This window comes from Nasonia vitripennis, assembly GCF_009193385.2.
Source record: "Nasonia vitripennis strain AsymCx chromosome 3 unlocalized genomic scaffold, Nvit_psr_1.1 chr3_random0004, whole genome shotgun sequence".
Lineage (NCBI taxonomy): Eukaryota > Metazoa > Arthropoda > Insecta > Hymenoptera > Pteromalidae > Nasonia > Nasonia vitripennis.
Genome location: NW_022279623.1, coordinates 2,191,346 through 2,213,166, shown reverse-complemented (window position 1 = coordinate 2,213,166; position 21,821 = coordinate 2,191,346). Strand labels below are relative to the sequence as shown.

Here is a 21,821-nt window from a genome sequence, read left to right as displayed (position 1 = left end):
AATGAAATTAAAATAATTTTTATCCTCGCGAGAAATAGCTCCTCGTCGGACTAAAACCAAAAACCTTTCGAGAGCAGGAACTATTTATCAGCGTATAAATCTGCTCTCGGCTGCAGAAGCTCCGCAGGAAGGAAAGTAAGCTAAGCTGAGTGCTCGCGCTTTGCTCGCTCTCTCTCTCTCTCTCTCTCTCTCTCTCTCTCTCTCTCTCTCTCTCTCTCTCTCTCTCCCTCCCCGTCCAGCTTTAAAGCTTTCCTCGTCACCCGGCCTCTCATCGTCGTCGCTTATGGCACATATACCTGGGTCTTGGAGAATTATAATCAAAATCCTCGCGCATAATGCAGGCGCTAGCGCGTGTCCGCTAAATTATTTCCCCTGCACACACGCGCGCGCGAGAGAGAGAGAGAGAGAGAGAGAGAGAGAGAGAGAGAGACAAAGAGAGAGAGAGAGAGAGAGAGAGAGAGAGAGAGAGTATATATGTACGTGAACGGAATGGCGAAATGCACAGTATACGCCACAGTGCCACGCATACACCACAAAGCCGATAATTTCAGCAGCGAGGGGAGGGATCTCCCCCGCCCTTCTCGCAGTTGAGGTAAGGCTGATCGCATTAAACGCGCGGAGAGCAGAGGCGAGTCGCTGACCAACTAATTTCGCAGCTGGCTAAACGCCCTCCACACACACACACACACTCGCACATAACGTCGTCTTCTCTCTTTCTCTCTCTCTCTCTCTCTCTCTCTCTCTCTCTCTCTCTCTCTCTCTCGCTCTCCTGACCCCGAGACTCATCATTTCCTTTCTCGGCCGTCGACGCCGACGCCGCACGCCCAATGCGAGTTTTGTACGTCATATGCTCCCGCTGATTAAGTATAAAATATATGTTGCGGGAAAGCCGTATGCCGTTATATAACGATGATAAAAAGTACATTTGTGCCTTTTCCCCTCTCTCTCTTTCTCGTCATTTATAAGCTTTTCCGGAAAATAGATGACGATGGCTATTGTTGCTGGCAAAGCGTTTTCTGATTTTCATTTCTGGATGATTAATCGTCGCTGAGCCTAATTGGCGCGCGTTATATTTTCTGCGATAATACAGGCTCGCCTTCTGATTATTTGATTGTATTGTGCTCTTTTTTTTTTGTTTTTGGCTTATGTACCCGCGTATAAATGTTCATCAAAAACAAAATTCATACTTCAAATAGATGCGCAAACTTTGCTGGGTTATCGGATAATTTTTAACCAAACTAAACTTCTTGCACAAAGTATAAAATTGGCTTCTGGCTCTCGGCGTCAGGACATTAGCGCGATTCCACCTAAAAGCTCGCTTCGCAACCTACTCGCTCCTCGCCTTCCCTAAAAATCGTTTCTCATGATTAAAAAGTTGGACGCTCGCTTTGTTTTCCCGTCAAAACTGATAATCCTGCGCGCACACAACGTATACTCTCTGTGGGAAAATATTCAAATTACGTACATTATCACCGTGTTCCACGACGGCATGAACTATATGTACAAGAGCCTAGATACAAAAAACAGCATTTTTTCGTTAAGAGTCAAGACGCAGTATGAATAAATATGTAATTCCCGTATTCCTGAGAAAGTCGGCTTGAAGAATTGAGCAGCGCAGGATTCTTATGAATGCGAACAGTCCAGCACAGTATAAAGAATTCAGTGGAAAGCTGAGATCGCCTTCTCACTCTGCAGCCCATTAAGGATTTCCAAAAACTCGTTTGTCTCTATAGCGCGAAATACTCGCCTCTGTAAAATTGATGACGAGAGTTGTGCGCTATCTACTTTATATCGGGCGCTCGTGCTGGATTAAGGTAACTATTGAGTCCTCGAAGAAACTCACGAAGTTCCGAGTTAAGCCCGGAAACAAAGAAGCGTACAGGCTTGACTTCTGATACATAATTGATAGCTTTTAAACTCTCTTCAGTTGAGAAAGTTGTTTACGCGACTAGGAAACGAGCGAAAGTCCGAACGGCATTCTCTACGACTTGCAAAAGTAGTGTTAAAATGAAGAATAGCTACTGCTGTACAATGTATATCTATCAGGCGTCCCGAAAATATTGTCTACACTTCGCGAAACTTATTTCCACGCCGGCTCTGTAAATTGAAACACACCAGACCGCCTCTTCCTCGCGCAGCTCGTATAAATAAAATATCCGCGCGCAGCGGCAATGAAAATTTCCGCACACGCGTACACTCCTAACTCTCGGCCGAGTATATTTTCATCGCAGCCTATAAACCACAGGCAATTGAAAAAATTCAGCACTCTAGAGAACTATACCGTATGTGCGCGCGCGCACGTAAAAGGATCTAAAGAATCGGCCAGGATAGGATATATATATATTGAAAAGATACGCAATACCGCGCGCGCAGGCTATTTCAATTTACACCTTTTCCCCACGCGCGATCCATCTCTCTTTGTTGTACGCCTTTATTCACGCCCAACGTTATATCTATAGCTCGGCGCGTTTGCGGAACTGCGGGCTGCTCTCGCCGTCCCTTAATTTAACAAATTAAGAGAGGACCAGTCGGAGATAGATGGAATACCGGATGAGTGAGAGAGTCGTGTCTTTCCGACCGGGGAATAAAAAGCTTCGAAAGAGCAGAGAGGCTCGTAATCAGGGCTCAAGCTCGTTTGGCCGTAATGGAGAGAGAAGAGCCGTGTGCTATAGCTGCTTTAATCTTCCGGAATTATAATTGTATTTTCATTTGCGGATTGATTATCGACAGCTGCGCGAGTGCCGCTCGCCAACTCGCTCGCGGGGCTTATTTTTATTAGCGCGTGCTGCAGCCCGGCTGTAATCTGATCAAAAGAGATTTGTTATTGGTACACCAAACGAGTAGTCGATATGCTATATATTAGCGTTTGATCTGTATACGAGCGCGAATTACGACTCGGCTCTCGAAATATTACGAAATTTGCCTGTACATAGGTACAGAGCTCGCCCGTCCTGAAATAATTTAGGCAACGCGCGAGGGCTTGAAATTATGCTGCCCCGTGCGGAATTTTATCCGTAATTATACGCGCAATCGTGATTTGCGTTGAGAAATGAGATATAGCGAGGGTAATGCATTGCGTAGGCGAAAGGCGTTTTAATTATAAAAGCCACGAGTTCTCTTTAAATACGTTAATAGAAAACAACATAATTATTTACTCTGCCTTGTCGGATCGAGCATTAATCACCGTGCAATAATTGCTGTAGAGATTTAATTTGCCCCAGACAATTAATAGAAGGACTGCAGTGTACACCATGTTGTGACTGCGCGCGAATTAAAGTGTGCAGCGACGAGTGGGAGGGGGGTGGATTCGGCGAAGCCATTCATATTCGTGGCGCGAACGGCCGAATTGGCGGAAGATACCGTCGGGATTTCCACGAACCATTCGTCAGCTCTTTTTCGCTGCGCGTCGCCGTCCTCACTCCATCAGCCGCTTGGCACATTTTTTCCTCGAGTTTGATAAAGGACACGAGGGGGGCTAACTCTCGAACGTAGCGTTGATAACGGAGTCGAGGAAAAATTCTTTCTTATCGCTCGAAAGCGTCGATTGAAAGATTGTTTAAATAAGAAAAATTAGCACAACATTTAACATTTATAGTATAAGCAGGAATATCTAATTGAGGATAGAGACTTATGTGTACGAAAACGGAGACATAAAGTATACAACCCTTCGCGAATTCCATGTATAAAACCAATAGATTGCACGCGAGGGAAGATGAATGGTCCGCTTGATTCATACTCGTTTCGGAATTCAAATTTAAACTTGGATGATATCAAGTTTAAAAACTAATTCCAATAAAGTAATTAAGTTGAAATATGGACCGCGGGGGCGTGTAATGTTCCCTGCGCCCTTTCTCCGGCATCTTTTCTGCACATCGCTGGTGCGGTTACTTTATGAGAGCAGTAATCTCGTGTGTGCCTGAGAATACGGCGAATTCGTCGAAGTGAAAGTTGAATTCAACAATTTTTGCAAGTGCAAAATAAAATAATAAATGTTCGATAACCTTTGTACGCCTACATACGAATTTTATTCAAACAGGAGATACTGCAGATCAAACAGTATAGCTTCGAATATTTCAAACGAACCGGAAAACCTACTGCAACGGAAAATAAGATTCGATTCTGGTGCGGAATGAAAACGCGCGAGTGCGCTTGGCTTGCTAGAGAGAAGTGGAAGAAGAAGAAGAAGAAGAAGGAAAGTCGGAGAGTTTGCAAAACTTGCCCTATAGAAATCAAACGCAAACTGAGGAATGCTTCTTTGAATCCGTAGAAGTTTGTACGCACTCGAAGCACCAAGTGAACTTAGACAAATTAAAAATTCAAATGTTACTTGGAATAATAAAAAGTTCACTTTCTGTGGCGCAGTGTGTATATGATAATGTAAACGCTTCTTATACGTAATATCACTTTTCTTGAGACCCACGTCTTTGTATGAGCTAATAAAACTTGATATGCTGTTCGAATACGCGAAGCTCTAATAAAGCTCTATTTTGGAATAGCCTGAACATCCTCGTCCTCCTCAAATTATCAAATTTCATTTGCATCGGATTACATACTAACGTGTAGGTTGGCGCTACCGCCATTAAATTCATAAGCCCGTTTAATTTTAGAATGATTGGAGCATGTAATACTCGGATAGTCAAATTAAACCGAGAATCTTCTGAATCGTTGAAATGTTATTTAAAGATGATATTTCACAAAAAAAGTAAGAGGATTCCGATACGAAGTTAAAAGATCTGACTATTACAATCGCGAAATTCCGAAAAGATGAAACTCGAACGATATGGAACAGCTGATTCTACGTTCTGCCACATCTCTCTACGTGCGCTAGCGCAGCCTTAACTATGGGATCGTCCGTCTATTATCTCGTCTCTTTTATAGTAGTTTTCCTCCGGCTTCGGCTCCGTCCACTCCTTCAATGTCAGGCCCTAATGCAGCGCTGCCGATATGGTCCGATACCACAAAAGGCGAGCGCGCGCACCCCCCCCCCCCACACACACACATGTACACCGCCACCCCAGCATCTCCAAGATAACCAATCGCGCTTCGGCTGTCTCTCTCTCTCTCTCTCTCTCTCTCTCTCTCTCTTGTGAAAAGAGAAATCTATACATGTATGTGTGCACGTGTGTGTGTGGGAGGGGGGGGGGGAGAAGAAGGAGGCTGTGGCTCGGGCTATACTATTGCGGGAGTAAGATCGTATCGTATGAGGCATCAATTACCGTGGAAGGCTATTTTTAAGAAGCAAAAATGTGTGCCCTATCGTGTTTCGAGGAAGTCATCTGTCGTAAGCCGATCCACGCGAAATCGTGACTTTATTTCGAAAAAAAATACCCTGCTACGAAAATTTGGATACTGCCAGTCACCTATTTGGGAATTTTTTGGGTTTTTTCAGTATTGTATTGTTTTTAAACGATCTACTTTTATAAACGACGAATCTATAACGTTGACTTCAAGTGTTACGATCGGGTGAGCATTACTATGCACATCGCATTTGCACGTATACTGAGCTACGCGTGTGAAATAATTTAATCGTTTTAGTTATATATAGTTACGAAAGTCAACTTTGTACTCGTTCCGCGAGCTAACGCTGCATTTAAAGTTGAACCAACTGTACAGCTGTATTTCTACTCTCGAAAGTTTACGCCACATATAAATGCGTGTACAGCACAGGCGAAAATAGGATAATGCTACAAAGTTATTAAATTATTATGCGGTTTAACTCGAGCGAAAAAATCCGATCTATCTGAAAAACTGATGTATCCTCATAAAGTAAACACCCGCGCAGAGATTTATTAAACCGACGTTTATCACGCCGTAGGATCCAATAAAGGTATTTCCATAAACAAGCTCGAAATTTTCCGTAAAACTCGGTGTCTCTTAAAGTCAAGAGCTTTACGTTGCTCGACTCGCCAGTGGGCGCTCCTATGTGTCTTTCTCCTTAGCTCGCGGAAAGCGCAAGAGGCATCGCTCGCGGCTTTGCGGACAACCTGCACTGCGACGCAGCTGATAACGTTATCCTTTAACTCACATACTCCGGAAGAGACAACTAGGGGCTTCTATTACACGGAGACACGCGCTCTGTTCTACGATTCTACTCGCTCTACACAAGGGTCTTCTTCCTCTGTATTCGGTTGCGGTGCGGTTCTACATTGTATTGTCATTCCTTAGTTCTTATGTTGCCCGAGGCTGTGAGCGACTGTGCAATAAAGTTACACCTACAGCCGTTTGAAAGAGTGTTTCGAACATTTTAAAAAGTTGACCCTTTTTTCGCAGCTCAATATACTTGAAATATATTAATCTCTGATCTTTTCAGACTTGACGTCCGCTTTTGTACATGGCCAAAAGTTTTCTAAGCGTTATCAACCCATCGAAATTTAATTGATAAAACTCAGTATATTTATTTTTGCCTCAGCCAACGAAAAGTTCGAATTCCGGATCAATATAGTGCTTATTTCAAAAAGTGAAAATATACATTATAATATAGAGCAAGATAAATAATTTCATCTTCACAAATTGAGCATTATTAAGCGCACGCGCGCGTTACATAGACGTCGCTGTGCAATTTTTGTCTAAAATATATATACCCTAGGCCAATTTACGTGAGTAGAAAAGCTCGAGCTCGCTATCTTTTGTCGGATTTTACGAGCGGAGGTTCTTGTATACAGAGCCTTATCATCGTTAAGCTGCCTAAGAAAGCAGAGATTGCGTAATGACACCTAATAAAGAGAAAATTGAATAGCCCATTGAATGATGGACGAATAACAGAGTCGCAAGTTTAAAGCTGTATTTGCACGAGACTTGCACTTTTCTCCAAATTAACCGTATTTCGTAACTCGCACGTGTCCCTTTATACCTATAAAATCAACACGGATAATCATTTTGATATTTATTATATATATATATATATATATATATATATATATATATATATATATATATATATATATATATATATTAAATTCAAAGTGCTCATACGCAATCGCAATAACGTAAAATCTACACCAAAGAAAAGAAAAGGAATAAAGAAAATTTACTTGACTCGGGTACAAAATATGCGTATCTATAACGCCCTCGAAGCGTAAAGAAATCCCAACTCGGACCGTGGGGTCCTTAAAAATAAAAGGAAAGAAAGCACGTCCTCGCACAGAAGGAATACACATGTATGAGAGAGAAATCGATACATCGAGGGTTTGATAAGACTCGAGTGTACGCGAGCAGAGGAGAAGAGATGAAATGACAGCGGCTCGGCCGAAAAAAAGAGCTCACCCGAATTTCCTCGATATGTATATCCCGCATAAATATATAGGGACATCAAAATAATTTCGTCGCTCTTGAAAAGTGGCCGCGCGAGCGCACGAGGAGAAAAAAACGAGAAGGGAGAACGTCACGAGGGAAACCTATAGTCGTCGTCGCGACGGAGAGGATAGCTCGCGTAAAAAGCTCGCAGACATATAAATCGGGATCATTTGCGTGGGTGGCTGCAGCGACGTTAACATAACGCAAAACGAGGCTTATAGCCCACATACGAATTTCCGTCGGCTCCCCGTCCCCTTTGCGCGCGCGCAACTCGGGGAAAAATGCCCCGAAAAAAGTCTGATTCTAGAAGTAAGTTGTGTGTGTCGTGTGAGGCATTTGGAAAAACCGCTCTCGGCGTGGCTGTCGACTTTACGAGGGAATCTCTCTCACGATTGCGGATGAAAAATACGAGTAACGAATATCTTGATGGCTCGCGACGCGCAATCGGTTTAATCACATCGATCGCGTGAACTAAAGGCTTGAAATGACGATCGAACCTCAGCATAATATAATGCAGCTTTTCCCGTGTCTCGAACCACAGGATCCACAATATGTAGAAGCGGGTTGTCGCAAGTACTGATTAACTCACGCGGAAAGCGATCGCTTAAGCCCAATTAAGCGGCTCACGTCTCCCGAGGTGTGCGCGCACACTCGCTCTTGTTTATGTTGGGCCTGTAGTATACAGAGAGAGTGAGCACAGAGAGAGAGAGAGAGAGAGAGAGAGAGAGAGAGAGAGAGAGAGAGAGAGAGAGAGAGAGAGCAGATGACGAATGGAGCAGCACAGCGTCCCATACAAATTGAGCAGAGGCGCAGACGAGACGTATCTTTGAACAGCCTGCACTGTATACAGATGTATGGATAAGAGCTGAGAGAGAAAAGCGGAATAATGTGGCCTTTAAGGAAGGGCCGGCCAGGGCTAATGCGACGAGCGTCTTGTCGTCGTCGAGGGGTCGACGACTATACTCTCTCTCTCTCTCTCTCTCTCCCTCTCTCTCTCTCTCTCTCCCTCTCTCTCTCTCTCTCTCTCTCTCTCTCTCTCTCTCTCTCTCTCTTTCTATCCTTCTTACTCTGCGGTCGATGGATATCGGGGCTCTGTATGCGAGAGCAAGACTCGAGAAGGTTAAGACGAGAGAACGACGACGTCGAGTGCGTACGTACGCGGAATATCAAGAGAGCTATAGCTGGTAAGAACTGGGCGCGGGGGAGGCCACAGCCGATGAAAAATGCGAATCCTATATCTATCGAGTAGCGTGTATCTGTGTGTGCGTGTGGAATATCGTCCTGTCAGGCTCTACGCGAAGCAGTGTGTGGGGATAGTGACGGAAAAAGGAAAAATAAACAGCCGAAGAGAGAAAGAGAGACGGAGAAGCCGTCTATATGTATATACGAGGGAGAAGGACAAGGAGAGAGAGATAAGATTGGCGGGGATATTGATCTTCCTCGGAGCTGGCTGGCTGCTATGCGGAGGAGCGCGTGTGCGGATAAAGGCTCGACGTGTAAGCCAAAGAGACTTCTTGCCGGATCTTCGCTCATTTTGTATTGCTACTCGTATCCTTGGCTGCTTACTTCAATCCGCTATAGCTTCTATTCTTCTCGATACTCCTTCTCGTTTCTTCTCTCGCTCTCTCGTCGTGTATTTAATTTATTTCCGGGCATTTACGAAAGTTGCACGATCGAGGAACCGACGACGCGAGCGAGCAAAGATTACACTTATGGCAAGAGACGTAAAAAGGGCGACGCGTAAAAAAGTTTTTTACGCTGCAAGGGAGCTGGATGTTAAAAATATCTTCCTATATACGACTTGCTTCGTTTAATTCTTGAGTTGCTTTTTACTTTCTTGATACTTTTACGGCCGGCTAAGGGATTATACTCGAGTATCAGTTACACGCCCGCGCACGATATTTTCCGTGCACTCGAACTTTTTTTTCAAATAACGTGCGAATCCATCGGAAAAATCTCTGATGCCACATCCCTTAAACTATCTCCGACGTATATAGTACACATCCACGCGCACGAACTTGCGCATAAAATAGCGTCTTTCCAGAGAGAAACTTTCGCCCAACTAAGACTCCACGTGCAACTTTTGTTTCTCCCCGGCATTGTTCGTTTGCTTCCCTTGTCTTCTTATTCCGAGAACGTGCCTCGGCCTCACAGTCATCGCGCCGCACGCTCGCTTTTCTTCCGGCCCTCAATTTCCCGACGCTATACCTCGCTCGCTTTCTCGACTCTTTTTTTACGTCTCTCGCCCAACTCTCAACTTTTTATTCACATTCCATTGCGTTTCTCATTCGCCGCCGCTCTCGCGCGCCATCATTTCTCAGGCCTGCACGTGCCTCGAGAATGCGGCGCTGCGCTCAAGTCGGGGCTGATTGATTCTCCCTGATGAGGCGAAGGGTGCGAGAGCCGCGACTTTTAAACAACGACCCGGAAAATGAGCTTTTGTATTTATCGCTGCGTTTCTGCGACTGTAGGTGTAGATGGAGAGACTGTGCCGAGGAAGATCAATCGAAGCGAAGACTTGTTATATTGGAGATCGTTTAGTTGATCAAACAAGCGATTTGTATCCCCTGAAACTTTGCCGTACGCCATTGCAAGCACTGATTTTTTCCGCGAAACGGAGAAAAAAGTTGACTCCTCTATAAACACAGCATTCGTCTGCAGCAATCCTTACAAATTGATCGATATTCCATAATTCCAAACTTTTCCGCCGGATTTTTTCCTCCTCGCTATTTACTCGATCTCGAGTTTCTCCCTCTCTCGAGACCATAACGCAGTAGTCATACTTCCCTCACAGACGCACACAGCCTCCCTACTCTCGACTTTACCTTACTCCTATAATCTTTATCGGCGCGATGAGGCGAAAAGCAATGGTTATGCGCGTCTGACTCAAATTCTCTCTCCGGCGGTCTATATCTTCAGAAGTCAAAGGCGGACTCGAACGGAGTCGTCCGCTAACGGAAATCTAATTTGATGTAACTCGATAAAAGGAGACGAGGCTAAGCCGCAAAAATCGAGCCGAGTCTCTCGGTGGTAAGGAGCTAAAGCCCGAAGCGGAGAGACGACGACGACAACGACGACGACGACGACGACAATGACTATATATAGCATATACTGCGCGCGAAAAAAGCGGAGGAAGAAAGGGAGGTGATCGAGGATATTGAGGCATTAACCGCAGAAGTATCATCGCCTGGAGGAAAACCAAGAGCTGGAGAGAAACGCAGGCCGGCTGGATAGGAAGATAAAAAGGGCATGTAGAGTTATTGCAATCGAAAAGTATAACGAGGCCGATTCAGTAATGACCCCACCCGGAGCTTGTACACAGCTATACTGCTGCAGCGTTCGATATAAATAGCACGATTTAACGAGCAGCTTTATTCGGAGCTGTATCCGTATACAGCCGGTTGAAAATTTTTACCGAAAATGCCGAACTTGTGTAGAGCTTTTTTGTAAGATCATTATTCTTCACTGTTACATTTTTCTATTAATTCGAGGGAGTAGATTCGCAGTTTGCGAAAAAGTTTGAAGACGGTTTCCAATATTTCGAAAAACTTGGCGAAATGGAAAAGCATCGGGGCCGTTTTTACTACATGGCACGAGCGAATATTTTTTCCGGTTTCGAAAAAAGCGAGCTTGCACTTCAATTTTACCAGGGATACCTATACTTCGTGCAAAACGATCGTCCTATGCACAAAACCGATACAAATTAAAGGACGATACCGCGAGAGTGACATAGTCGACAGTTTTGTAGTCGCTATGTGTGCCGCACACGTGTGCACTATAAATTGCGAGGCTAATTGAGTTTAAGTGCCAGTGGCGCAATAAAGTGCAAAAAAGGGATAACCGGACGCAACAGCAGCAGGCAGAGAGCCAATAGTAAACGACAGTCCCGTGTTACGCGAACTCAACAAGGCATGACGTACAAGCGATTGTTCGTTCCGTTCATTATCCATTTGGCTGCATTAGGTATAGATACATGCACAGTGACGAGCGTAAAAACACGGAAAAATAGAATGACCGATATGACGTCTGCGGAGCTCTATATTAAGTCGTAACTGACGCAATTCCTCGACGTCTCCGCATTGATGGATACGAAAAGGAACGCGAAAACTGTTATTGAACTCGAGCCGATGATGAATGATGCATTGCATATCGGAGTGGAATCGCGTACGGAATTAGATTTGGCTGAGTTGACAAGTGACTTTTTTCGATGGGATCTTGTTCTGATGGTACTCAAATGATGCACTATTACAGGGAATACGTAGTATACCTTAAAAACTTCCAGGGAAAACGTAGAGCTTCCATTTTTCATCCGAGAATTGAAAGTTCATGGTGAACGATATATCGACGCGACCAAAATCAAGAAAAGTACGCAGTATTTCCCCTGAAGTATACACATCGGGAAGATAAAAATATTTTACTTTTCCCGCTTGCTGTTTTACGAGCGACTCAAGATCCGGCCCGCGGGCGAAAAGGGAAATTGCAGTCAATCAAAGTGGTGGTGAGCCAAGTCTCGGGCCGAGAGATAATAGCCGGGGCCTCGGAAATTCGAGGATCGCATTGTGCATACTCATTATTCGGGACACTTGACGTAGAACGGAACATCCCGAGAGGTGTATGTATAGTGTCTGTGAAGAGCCTCGGTATGCTGCAGCTCAGCGTATAATCGAAGCACATCCCTAATCGTGTCATCTGCAGCGACCGATTCATTGAGCGCGCCCCGCTTATGAGCATCTAGCGAAACATCGCTCGCATCGATTCCCTATTTTCAAATGTGATCGATATAAAAATGGCTCCCTCGTGCGTGCATATAAACCCGAGGCAAGCGTCACTGCCGTCCCAAATATCGCCCCAAGTTCTTGATGCAGGTGGAGGCAGAACCTATAGGGCATGTATCGATAAAAATAGTACACTGACTCTTGATGCGAGTGCTTTTAGAAATATTATATAGGTCCAGCGGTTTTATGAGTTTTTCGAATAACTGCCCTCGAGTATAGTGTCCCGTAAAATTTTGAAGTTCGGGACATCGTGATGTGCGCGGTATACCATCCTTGTATAAACGTTAACGTTTCAAGCGAATGAAAATGACGGAACGACCGGAAGAATCTGGTGACTATGAAAATAAAAATTTTTTATTTATCTCTTACCGAGAACTGATCGATTTTATGGCGAAGACGTGAAGAGATTATTAATTCGCGATTGTTTCGTGAGCTAAAGGTAACCTCAAGTGTAGGTTTGTTAATTTGACTTGATTATCGGAATACCGCGTGTGTGTAGTGTATACGATGGATAATTAACAAGAGGCGATTCTAATCAATCAAAATGCATTCACCTGTCGGCCTCGCAATTGACTCGCACTGCAATTTTGCTAATTAACACTTTAAAACGTGATTTATGACCTTGAAGGCCATGTTTCTTCTTTAAGTAAATGCTAAAGTTTGATAAAATAATTTTAATGACTTATAAGCAAGTTTTACAGATCGCTGAATTTAAAAGATATTTATAAAAGGTAAAAATCGTTTTATTAAGCGAACAAAATAATAGCGGTTGCAGCCTTTAATTAACAAACCGATCTCGCGTACGGGTATTAAAAGACGAATCACAACGTCGACACGGCCGATATCGACGAACGGATTCATCAGAAGCTTTATCGACAACTGCATATCAGTGCCAATTTCCGAGATCGCTTTTTCCTTCCCGCACAAATCCATAAATCTGTATTACTCCAATTGCTCGCGGTGAGCATTCGTTATAAGCTCGAACGAGTTAATGTCGGTAAAGCAATGACCAGCGCATACACCTACATAGAACATCATACATCTGGCTTAGAAATGTCGCGCCAACACTTACCACCATGATTTACCTGTTGCAGCGTTATCAGTTAAACGTCCGCAAATTCTAGAGGAAATTCGGAGATATCGGCGTTAATCGTCAATGCTTGCTCCTCGTACACACGCTGCACACGCGTGCATATCGCATCGTGCGTTCAAGTGGCGCCCACGTCCCCGTTTCCTCATCAGCCGGCGCTAAACTCGACTTTTGCGCTAGGCAGTTTAATTTCGTATGTATAATCGCCGTGAATTTCAACGGATGCGTGAATGCACTCGACGTCGATGAATCACGTGCATATACCGATGATACGACACTGCGCGTGTATGTATATATAGCGAGACTTTTCCTCGTTCAAACGTCACAAACACACTGCGTCGCACGGATATAGGGGCAATGGATTGCGCGCGAAAATATCGATTTTTCAAAACTCATTTGCGCTCGACGCTTTGAACCTCTCGAATTTTTTATCGAACGCCGCGACTCAGCGATTTTGAAAAAATATCGCCGCGTTGGAAGAGCGCTTTAATACGCTGCGACATTTCGCATTCGCGACGCGCAACTGCCGATGTATACGGATTGTACGTGCGCGCGAGAGATGCAGATTTCAAATCGCATAAAGGTTATTATAGCGACGCTCTAAGTAAATTATAGTTGCCGTAATCCTATTACAGTCAATCAAAAAATGAACGACGCTTTGCTCCGCGAGCATTATACGCATTGGCTACTGTGAGCATCGGAGTCATTGCCTTGTAAACACTGTTCCATATTTTCAATTTGGAATATATTGCGAATATGCGATCGTTATATATCCAACACTGAACTGCAGTTGTACGCATCGATTATTATAATTGACAGCGTGTATATGAAAACTGATCGATGTTAAATTTGATGATGTGTATATAAGGCATGTGTTACTCGAAATTTCATAACGCTATTCGGAACATTCTTATAGGTACGTCAAACTCCAAGTTGGCGTCCCAATCCATATCGATCCTGCAATACACTTGAAATCTAATCTTTGATCACTTAACCTAATAGAGGGCGCAGCCATCCCCAGCAACTTATTAACGTTCAAAACTCGTGTCTCCTCGAGCTAAACGCAAATGTAATAAGCGTCAAGCTACTTCTAACGTCCAAAGCTCACGAGGTTCAGCCTCGCGAGGTCGCGCACAGAGCATAGCATTTGTCATATTCTGTCCCGCGACGCGCGCTGTGTTCATTGAACGAGTAATCGCCGCATAGACGAAATATATACAATATACACACGTGTGTGTATATATGTGGTGTACGAGGACCCTTGACGGCCTAATTGAAGTAGTGCAATATCACGCGACGAGCGAGCTCTCTCCGATGAGAAGGTGGAGTCTGAAGCTGTCGTTATGGCATCGGACGTATCCCCGGGGATGGCTTAATTGAAAGCATATACGCGAGGACAATCAGCTGCAGCGACCGCAAACGAGGCCGACACCTGTGAGCGTATGTGTGTGTGTGTGCATTATACATATGCACGTGTGTACATGTATATATAGAGGGATGGAGGCAAAAAGCATCTCAAGATTGTTTTGCGAGCAGCGACGACTATTATACATGCATACACTGCTCCGCAATACTCGGTTTTTCATGCGAATTTTTCGAAGCTCGAAAAGACTTTTATACAAAATGAGACTTATTCTCTATGCCGCGGTATTTTTACTTGCTTTGTATGTATGCTTATATAAGCCCTGCAAATTGATGTGGCATATACACGATAAGCTATCTTACAATTGCGAAGATGTAGAACACTGAATTTCGTATAATCAATAGTTTCTGTGTAGCATCGTTATTTTCGTGTGTCGTGTTTCGCCTGATGGGAATCTAGCTCCTCGAGTGTTCAAACTTGGCGTTTATCAACTTTTGACCCAACGTGTGCGCGCACGTCGCTAACAAGAACTTGATTGCACAGCCGCCTGTACGCGCATTTACCTTCTTCTCAATGTTGTCAATTCATTCACGGTCGAAGCAGAGTCAAGTAAAAGTTTAATGTTTCAAAAGCGTAAAAAATGGTTAAACAATAAAGGTAGGATGTTAAAAAATACATTATTTAAGATAAAATATTAAACATCATTTTGCTTTTGTAATATTAAAAAAAATTTTTAATAATTGTATTTGCCAAAGTGCATCATTTCCAGTTTAAATGTTTTTTTTAAGTTGAAGTTCTTTAATCTAATATGAATTGTAACGATTGTTCTCACGCTGTCTTCAATTTAAATCACAATGTCTTAACGTAAGAAAATAAGAAGTTACAAATTTGATTTAAAAATTATACAGTTTGAAAATTTCTCATTTTTTTGTTGTCACTTTCTTATTTTGGTTTAGTTTCAATTTCAATAAAGAGTGAATGTAAATAAAATAGTTTTTCTTATTATAAACAAAATTTTCAACATGGGCGATTATCAATCCAATGAAATTGTTGATATGATAATGATCTTAGGCGAAACCCAAAACAATGCTAGAGCCGCGGTGCGACTCTACGCTGAACGCTTTCCTCTAAGAAGGCGTCCTACTCACGACACATTACTCAGATTACTTCGAAGAGCTCGTGATGGACATCTTCGTCGTCAACGCAGACACCGCGAATACAACGAAAATGATCCTAATGTTATAGCCGCCTTAGCAGCTGTTCATCTCAATCCACAAATTAGTAGTCGACAAATTGAAAGAGAAATCGGTATACCACGAAGAACAGCATTGAGAATTCTCAATAATCTCCACTATCACGATTACCACATAAGATTAGTTCATGAGCTGAGGCCACGCCATTTTCTAATGCGTATTTGTATTGCCAGTGGGCTTTAGGAGTTTTACAAAATGATCCAGACTTTTTCAGATTTGTTATGTTTTCTGACGAGGCTATATTTCGCAGTGATGGTCAATTAAATAGGCACAATAGTCACTACTGGTCACCTGTAAATCCCCACTGGTACAGGGCTATTAACCATCAAAACCGATGGAGTTTAATGGTGTGGTGTGGGATCATTAATGGTTACCTGATTGGGCCATATTTTTTCGGTCAAAATGTTAACCAGAATAGCTATTTGGCATTGCTCAGAGATCGACTGCCAGAGCTTTTAGAGGATGTTGACTTTCGGACGTTTCGGACGTCAAATTTCCTGTTCTTTCCGAATCTGCTATCAAAAATAGGGGTTCCTATTTTAACAAAAAACTTGCACTTGCGCTCTTTCTTTTTTTTCAAAAAGCAAGCTCTTGGAGCTATAGGCGATAAAAGGAAAAGAGGAAACAGAGTCTTGATAAAACAGAATTTTTTTAACGTTATTGCGCAGAATCTTTACTCCTGTTTGTATGTTTATCCAGATGTTAAGGTCCACTAGTAAGTGCTTACCCCTTGTTAAAAAGATCAATATTGATTTTTTTAGTCTCAAATTAACGTTGGTTGCATAAAGATTCAATGCTGAATCTATGTTGAATCAACGGTGATTTAGTCCAAAAATGTAACGCAGATTCACCGTTGAATTTGTACTGAATTCAGCATGAAATCATCAGCGTACAATCAGTAAGATTATCCACGAAAGTAGATTTATCCAAGGGATAAATCTACTTTCGTCCCGTGTTGCATATGGTTCCTTTAGCAACCGACTTTTTTGTTTCTGAAAATTTGAAATATATATAAACATGTTAGATACATTTTGAAAAGAAAAATTGTTTAAAAAAATTAACTTTTGCTCCGCAAATGAAGTTTACGAAAATATGCTACTTTCCCCTCTGAACATAGGAGCGAAAGGTACTAGTCATGTGTGGAATACAAATTCTAATAATACGAGTGTATTGCCATCATTAAACCAGATTGCGTATACATTTTATGTTGATATACAAATAGAGGATATTTTCAAACTAATATAAGAATTCATAATTAATTGCGTAACTCTGTAAGTCGGGCTGATTCACGATAAGAAAGTTTCAACCCCAGCACCATTACTTTGAATACTCGAGCGACGTCTGTTTTTTCAGCTCGAGTAATATCGTGTTTCTACTTTTTCTTGCTCTCCATCTTTCACTCTTTCTCTCCTGCTTTTTCGGGCGATATACGAGGACCAAGAACAAACAAACCGCCATCGACGTGTAAAATCGACGACGACGACGACGACGTCGGCGACGGCGAAGCTCAAGACGACAACGGAGAAGGGAACAGCCAACCTTTCAATGCACTCAGACATAATTGGCTGACTCTTCGGTAAGTAACTAACTCGCCCTGCTATTCCTTCCCTTCGCTTCTCTCATTTGCTCAAGCTCCCTCGTATTTTTCTGCTCTTCTTGCCCTTTTTTCATATCTCTCCCTTTTTTTTTACTTTCATGTCGATCGTCCCCTTTCCGATTCCACACTTCTCTTATCGAGTATACGTGTGCCAACAGTTGTAGGAATTATGGTTATATCGTATACATTTAAAAACTTTATTTCGATATTTTATATTTCGTAGAAATTAACGACGTCTATCCTTATACTTGACGTGCTATGAGGGAGCCTTTGAAGGATCTGAAATTTCACGACTTATCCAATGAAGTTCTGTGCTATGGTTCAACTGGCATCTGTCAAATCGGTCATAGACTGTACTCGACAGTTCTGGGTCACCGACGAAATTTATAGGTTTTTTATCTTGGTTGCCACAAGACAATATCCGAGGATCTTTGCTCTTCCTTTTGACTATCGATTCAACGTTGACGGAGGATTACATTTCAAGGCAGAGATCTTATTACAAGATGATTTATAGCCTCATTTTTTAAATTGTTTACACATAATAAGAGCCGACGAGGAAAAGCAATTAAAACATAGTCGTACTTTATAATGGATAATAAACTGATCATATACGCGAGAATTATAATGTCTTATAAATTATTAAGTAGAATATGCTGGACATGGTCAGACGTGCGGCCAAAATATTTCAAAAACAGTCAATAAGCATCGTTAATCGAGACAATTGAAGTGTAATATCAGCAGTTCGCAGGCGCGTCGCTTATTGCGTTTGTCAAGAGTGGCATAGCCAGGAAGATAAAGCATTAAATTATTCTAAGTGATTTACCACAATCAGAAATCTCGTTTCAACTCGCAAAAGCGCGTTCAAGTGTTGTATTACACGTCCCCCTTCGGCGATATACTCACGTGTGCCATGACATAAATAAAGCATCCTATCTAGATGTCTGTCCTTCTTTCTAATCTATTTCTCCTGCGTATACTTCCCTGCAGCAACGAGAGAGTCTAGCTCTTTCTTACCCCATCGTCGTCCCTCCAGCAGTAGTAGTAGCGGGTTAGGAGCCGTCGAACGCTTAATATCTCGCGAGGCATATCTCGTCGAGCGCGGCTATGGTCAGCACTTCGAGTGCAGTAAATCTGCGGCTGCAGGGGCCTCGAAGCACTCGACATCAAACACTATCGCGCACACACGTACACAAACATGCGCGCACATCGAAATGTATAGGCGGACTGCGCGCACCGTGTCTATCGTCGCTCCTCAGAAGTTATCGGTTCACTGGCGTAGCGCGCTTCCGACGCTCTCGGACGAATTGATACTCACGCCCGTAGTGTCCAGGCATTGGATTCCTCTTAACTTGGCAGCACGGCAGCGAGCAGCCTCGGCGTCGGCGCAAGCCTCAGCGTTGCGGATTTTGCGGTGCCTCGGCTCCAGTTATGCCGAGTGCTTTTGCAGTTGCTAGATTCCAGGATGCCATTCTTCTTCATCTATTCCTCCCTATCTCGAGCTTTTCATTTCATCACTTTTACTTTTTACGACGTTAAAATATGAACACAAATATTTCTAAAACGATCTCTTTGAAAAAATTCACGAATAATTAAATAAAGAAGTTCAATTTGTTTAGATGGTTATTCGAATGCATATTTTAAAGAAAAGTAATGGGCATCTGATTACTTTGTTATAACCCTGGTAGAAATTAATCTAGAAACTGGCAAGTTCTTAGGATTTTAACACAAGAACTTGCCAGTTTTTAGGTTAATTTCTATCAGGGAAGTGCTTGGCTAAAATAAGATTAATAAACAGGGTAATTATAATCATGACGCCACTTCTATTCACAGAATTGTATATTACGTTTGAAACATTATATGTCAAATATAAAATCGAAACGCTGGGTGTACGGGAGAGTATTAGTTTGGTATTTCTTCTAGAAATAGCAATAAAATTACGAAAAAATTATACCAAGGAATCCTATTTTTAGTATTGGTAAGCGCGAGTAGTTGTAAAACTACGAAACAGTTTTGAATTGGCTTCACCTCCATCACTTGAGCTATCGATATCTAGATCGATATCTATCTAGCTCTCTATACTATAGTTCCCGGCTAGCGAAGATAGGTGGCGCATATGAGCAAACCCACAAGCGAGTGGAAACAAGTCGGCTGTTGGAATTTGAAAATTTCAAATTGAGGGCACCCCTACCAGACCAACTTTTTTTGGTTCTTTGATTTTCTACCATTTTCAAGCCTAGACAACTTTTTTCTAGGCAACCATTTTTAACTCATAAGCCCTCAAATTGAAGGTCTCTTCTGATACTCCCATCCTAGTAATACACATTTTTGGATTGCGTCTTCATACACCGAGTGGGTAAAGTTGAATCATGGCTGGTTTTCGTTAATTTTCCCAGTGTTAAATTCCCATATAAGAGAATTTAAACTGTCCCGCAACAAAGTTTGGCAAGCAATCGGCGATGCACGCGGGCATTTTCTCACTCCAGACGGCCCAAAGAACCAAAAAAAGTTGGTCTGGTAGGTATGTCCTCAATTTTAAATTTTCAACTTCCAACACCCGAGTTGTTTCCATTCGCTCGTGGATTTGTCCATATGTGTTTTTCTATATTACCCCTAGTAAAATCTGCGCTCAGATTATGTATCTAGAGGTGTATATAATGCTTGCCAAATGTATGCATTGTTGGACCTATTGCTTGGGCCACTTATGCTATAACTGCTATTAATAGTAATCATTAACTTCATGGATTATTCAGATAATCGCTAGCTCAGCGCTTGTATTCAGAAAGCCCTTGTGAGAATTAACGTATAAGGGAGTAACCACCTTTCGCGGGGGATAATCGATTTAGTGAACGCGATGGTAATGATTGCGCGACCGCATCACCTAGAAAGTCTCTTGTTGCCCTCTTCGACTATCAAGCACCTATCATAATGGCAATTACTTACAGTGCCTTTTAATAATAACATCTTTTATATCCTTGGCTCAAACACGCAAATTAGACGTTTAAGATATCGACTTACTGCCTGTGGTTGGACGTTGAAAATCCTAAAGCTTTACTTGGAAATTAAAGTTTCCTAATCTTATGTATGTACATTTTGACGCCAATATTACATACGACTAACATTTACCATCAAATGTTCAAGTTTTGATGTGTATGTTTATGAAAGTTTACTTCGAGTGCGATAAAACCTCTTTTGGTGAATTGTTTAGTGTGAAGTGTGTGATGTGTTCTTATATCTGTTTACAGAAACAATTACATATTTATCTATTCTAAAATCAATGTCTAATATATATTTATACCCTATTCATAAAAATACCAATTTTTGTATTATTTACAAGTAAAATTACTGTAACAAATATTATTGCAAGAAGTGAAAAAAAATCGAAGCGATATAAGCAAACTAACTCTATTACAAATTACAAAAGTGTTGAATTATAATAAGAGAAGTCAAAATATTTGAAAAGGGTTTCAGTATGTACTATGCTTTGAAAATGTGTGGAGATTACAAATGATTAAATATGCTACGCGTGCAGGTGCAAGTGGACAAGCATTAGGACTGTAATGAACGAAAATAAGTAAACGAGATGTATAAATAGCTAGTGAGTGTAATGGTTTTAACAAATGTTCTAGTTAACAATAGAAGAAAAGGTGGATAGGATTATTGTATGATATATATATATATATATATATATATATATATATATATATATATATATATATATATATATTAATATACTAGAACTGGGCGGAAAAAGAGAAGACATTGTTCAAAAAGAAAGCGATATTTATAAACGTGATACGAACCGCTGGCCGTTTTTTTGGCATTTTCTACGATCGCGTGCTCTCGGGGTAAGTTGTGACATCCAGACTCGAAGCTGCAGCCATAAAGAGAAATATATCGTTATATATGTGTCCTCCATAGTTTTTAATTCATTATAACGATATTGCGCGAAATTATTATTTATTTAACAAAGGTTGCGTGTAGATCGCTACGCTGTGCAAGATGTATATTTTCGATACCTATCTCACTGTTTGTCGAACAATGATAAATGGGAGTTTGTGTAATGCATGGGGGATGTGTAACTATCTATATTATAATGTGAGTCATAGAGTAAACATATGACGTATGGTGTTCACGATCGGTATGACGTGCTTGATATGGAAAATCCTTGTTTCGCTTTTCAAATCTTTATTGAAGATAGAAGATATATGGTTGTGAGTATTATAACTCAATCACAGTAGTATACAAATATTTTTGTAAAATTGTTGATTGCGAAATTTTCAAGCAATATTCGGAGCTGATGTACAATGGCAAATTTTGTAGCCACAATTTTTCTAATCCTCCATAAATATACCGCGCATCATTGATCAAAGCGCGAAAACCGGCCGTTGCGTTGTATATTATCGGACGGCTGCCCATAAGCACGTCTGCCCGGAAAATATATTTTGGTACA

The 21,821-nt window shown here is 41.9% G+C and overlaps 1 protein-coding gene across 11 annotated transcripts in view; it reads right to left on the bottom strand.

The window, feature by feature from the left end:
- Window positions 1-21,821, bottom strand: part of LOC100118446 — a 117,408-nt gene that overhangs the window by 75,488 nt on the left and 20,099 nt on the right. For 2 of the 11 annotated variants that reach the window (XM_032601726.1, XM_031925815.1), the window contains one exon: window positions 21,172-21,242. The exons of 8 other annotated variants lie outside the window; for them this stretch is intronic. In XM_032601726.1, the coding sequence (XP_032457617.1) occupies window positions 21,172-21,192 (21 nt within the window). In that variant the 5' untranslated portion in view covers window positions 21,193-21,242. Of the gene's footprint in view, window positions 1-21,171; window positions 21,243-21,821 lie in introns of those variants that run through there. One more of the 11 variants, XM_031925817.1, reaches the window with a different exon arrangement.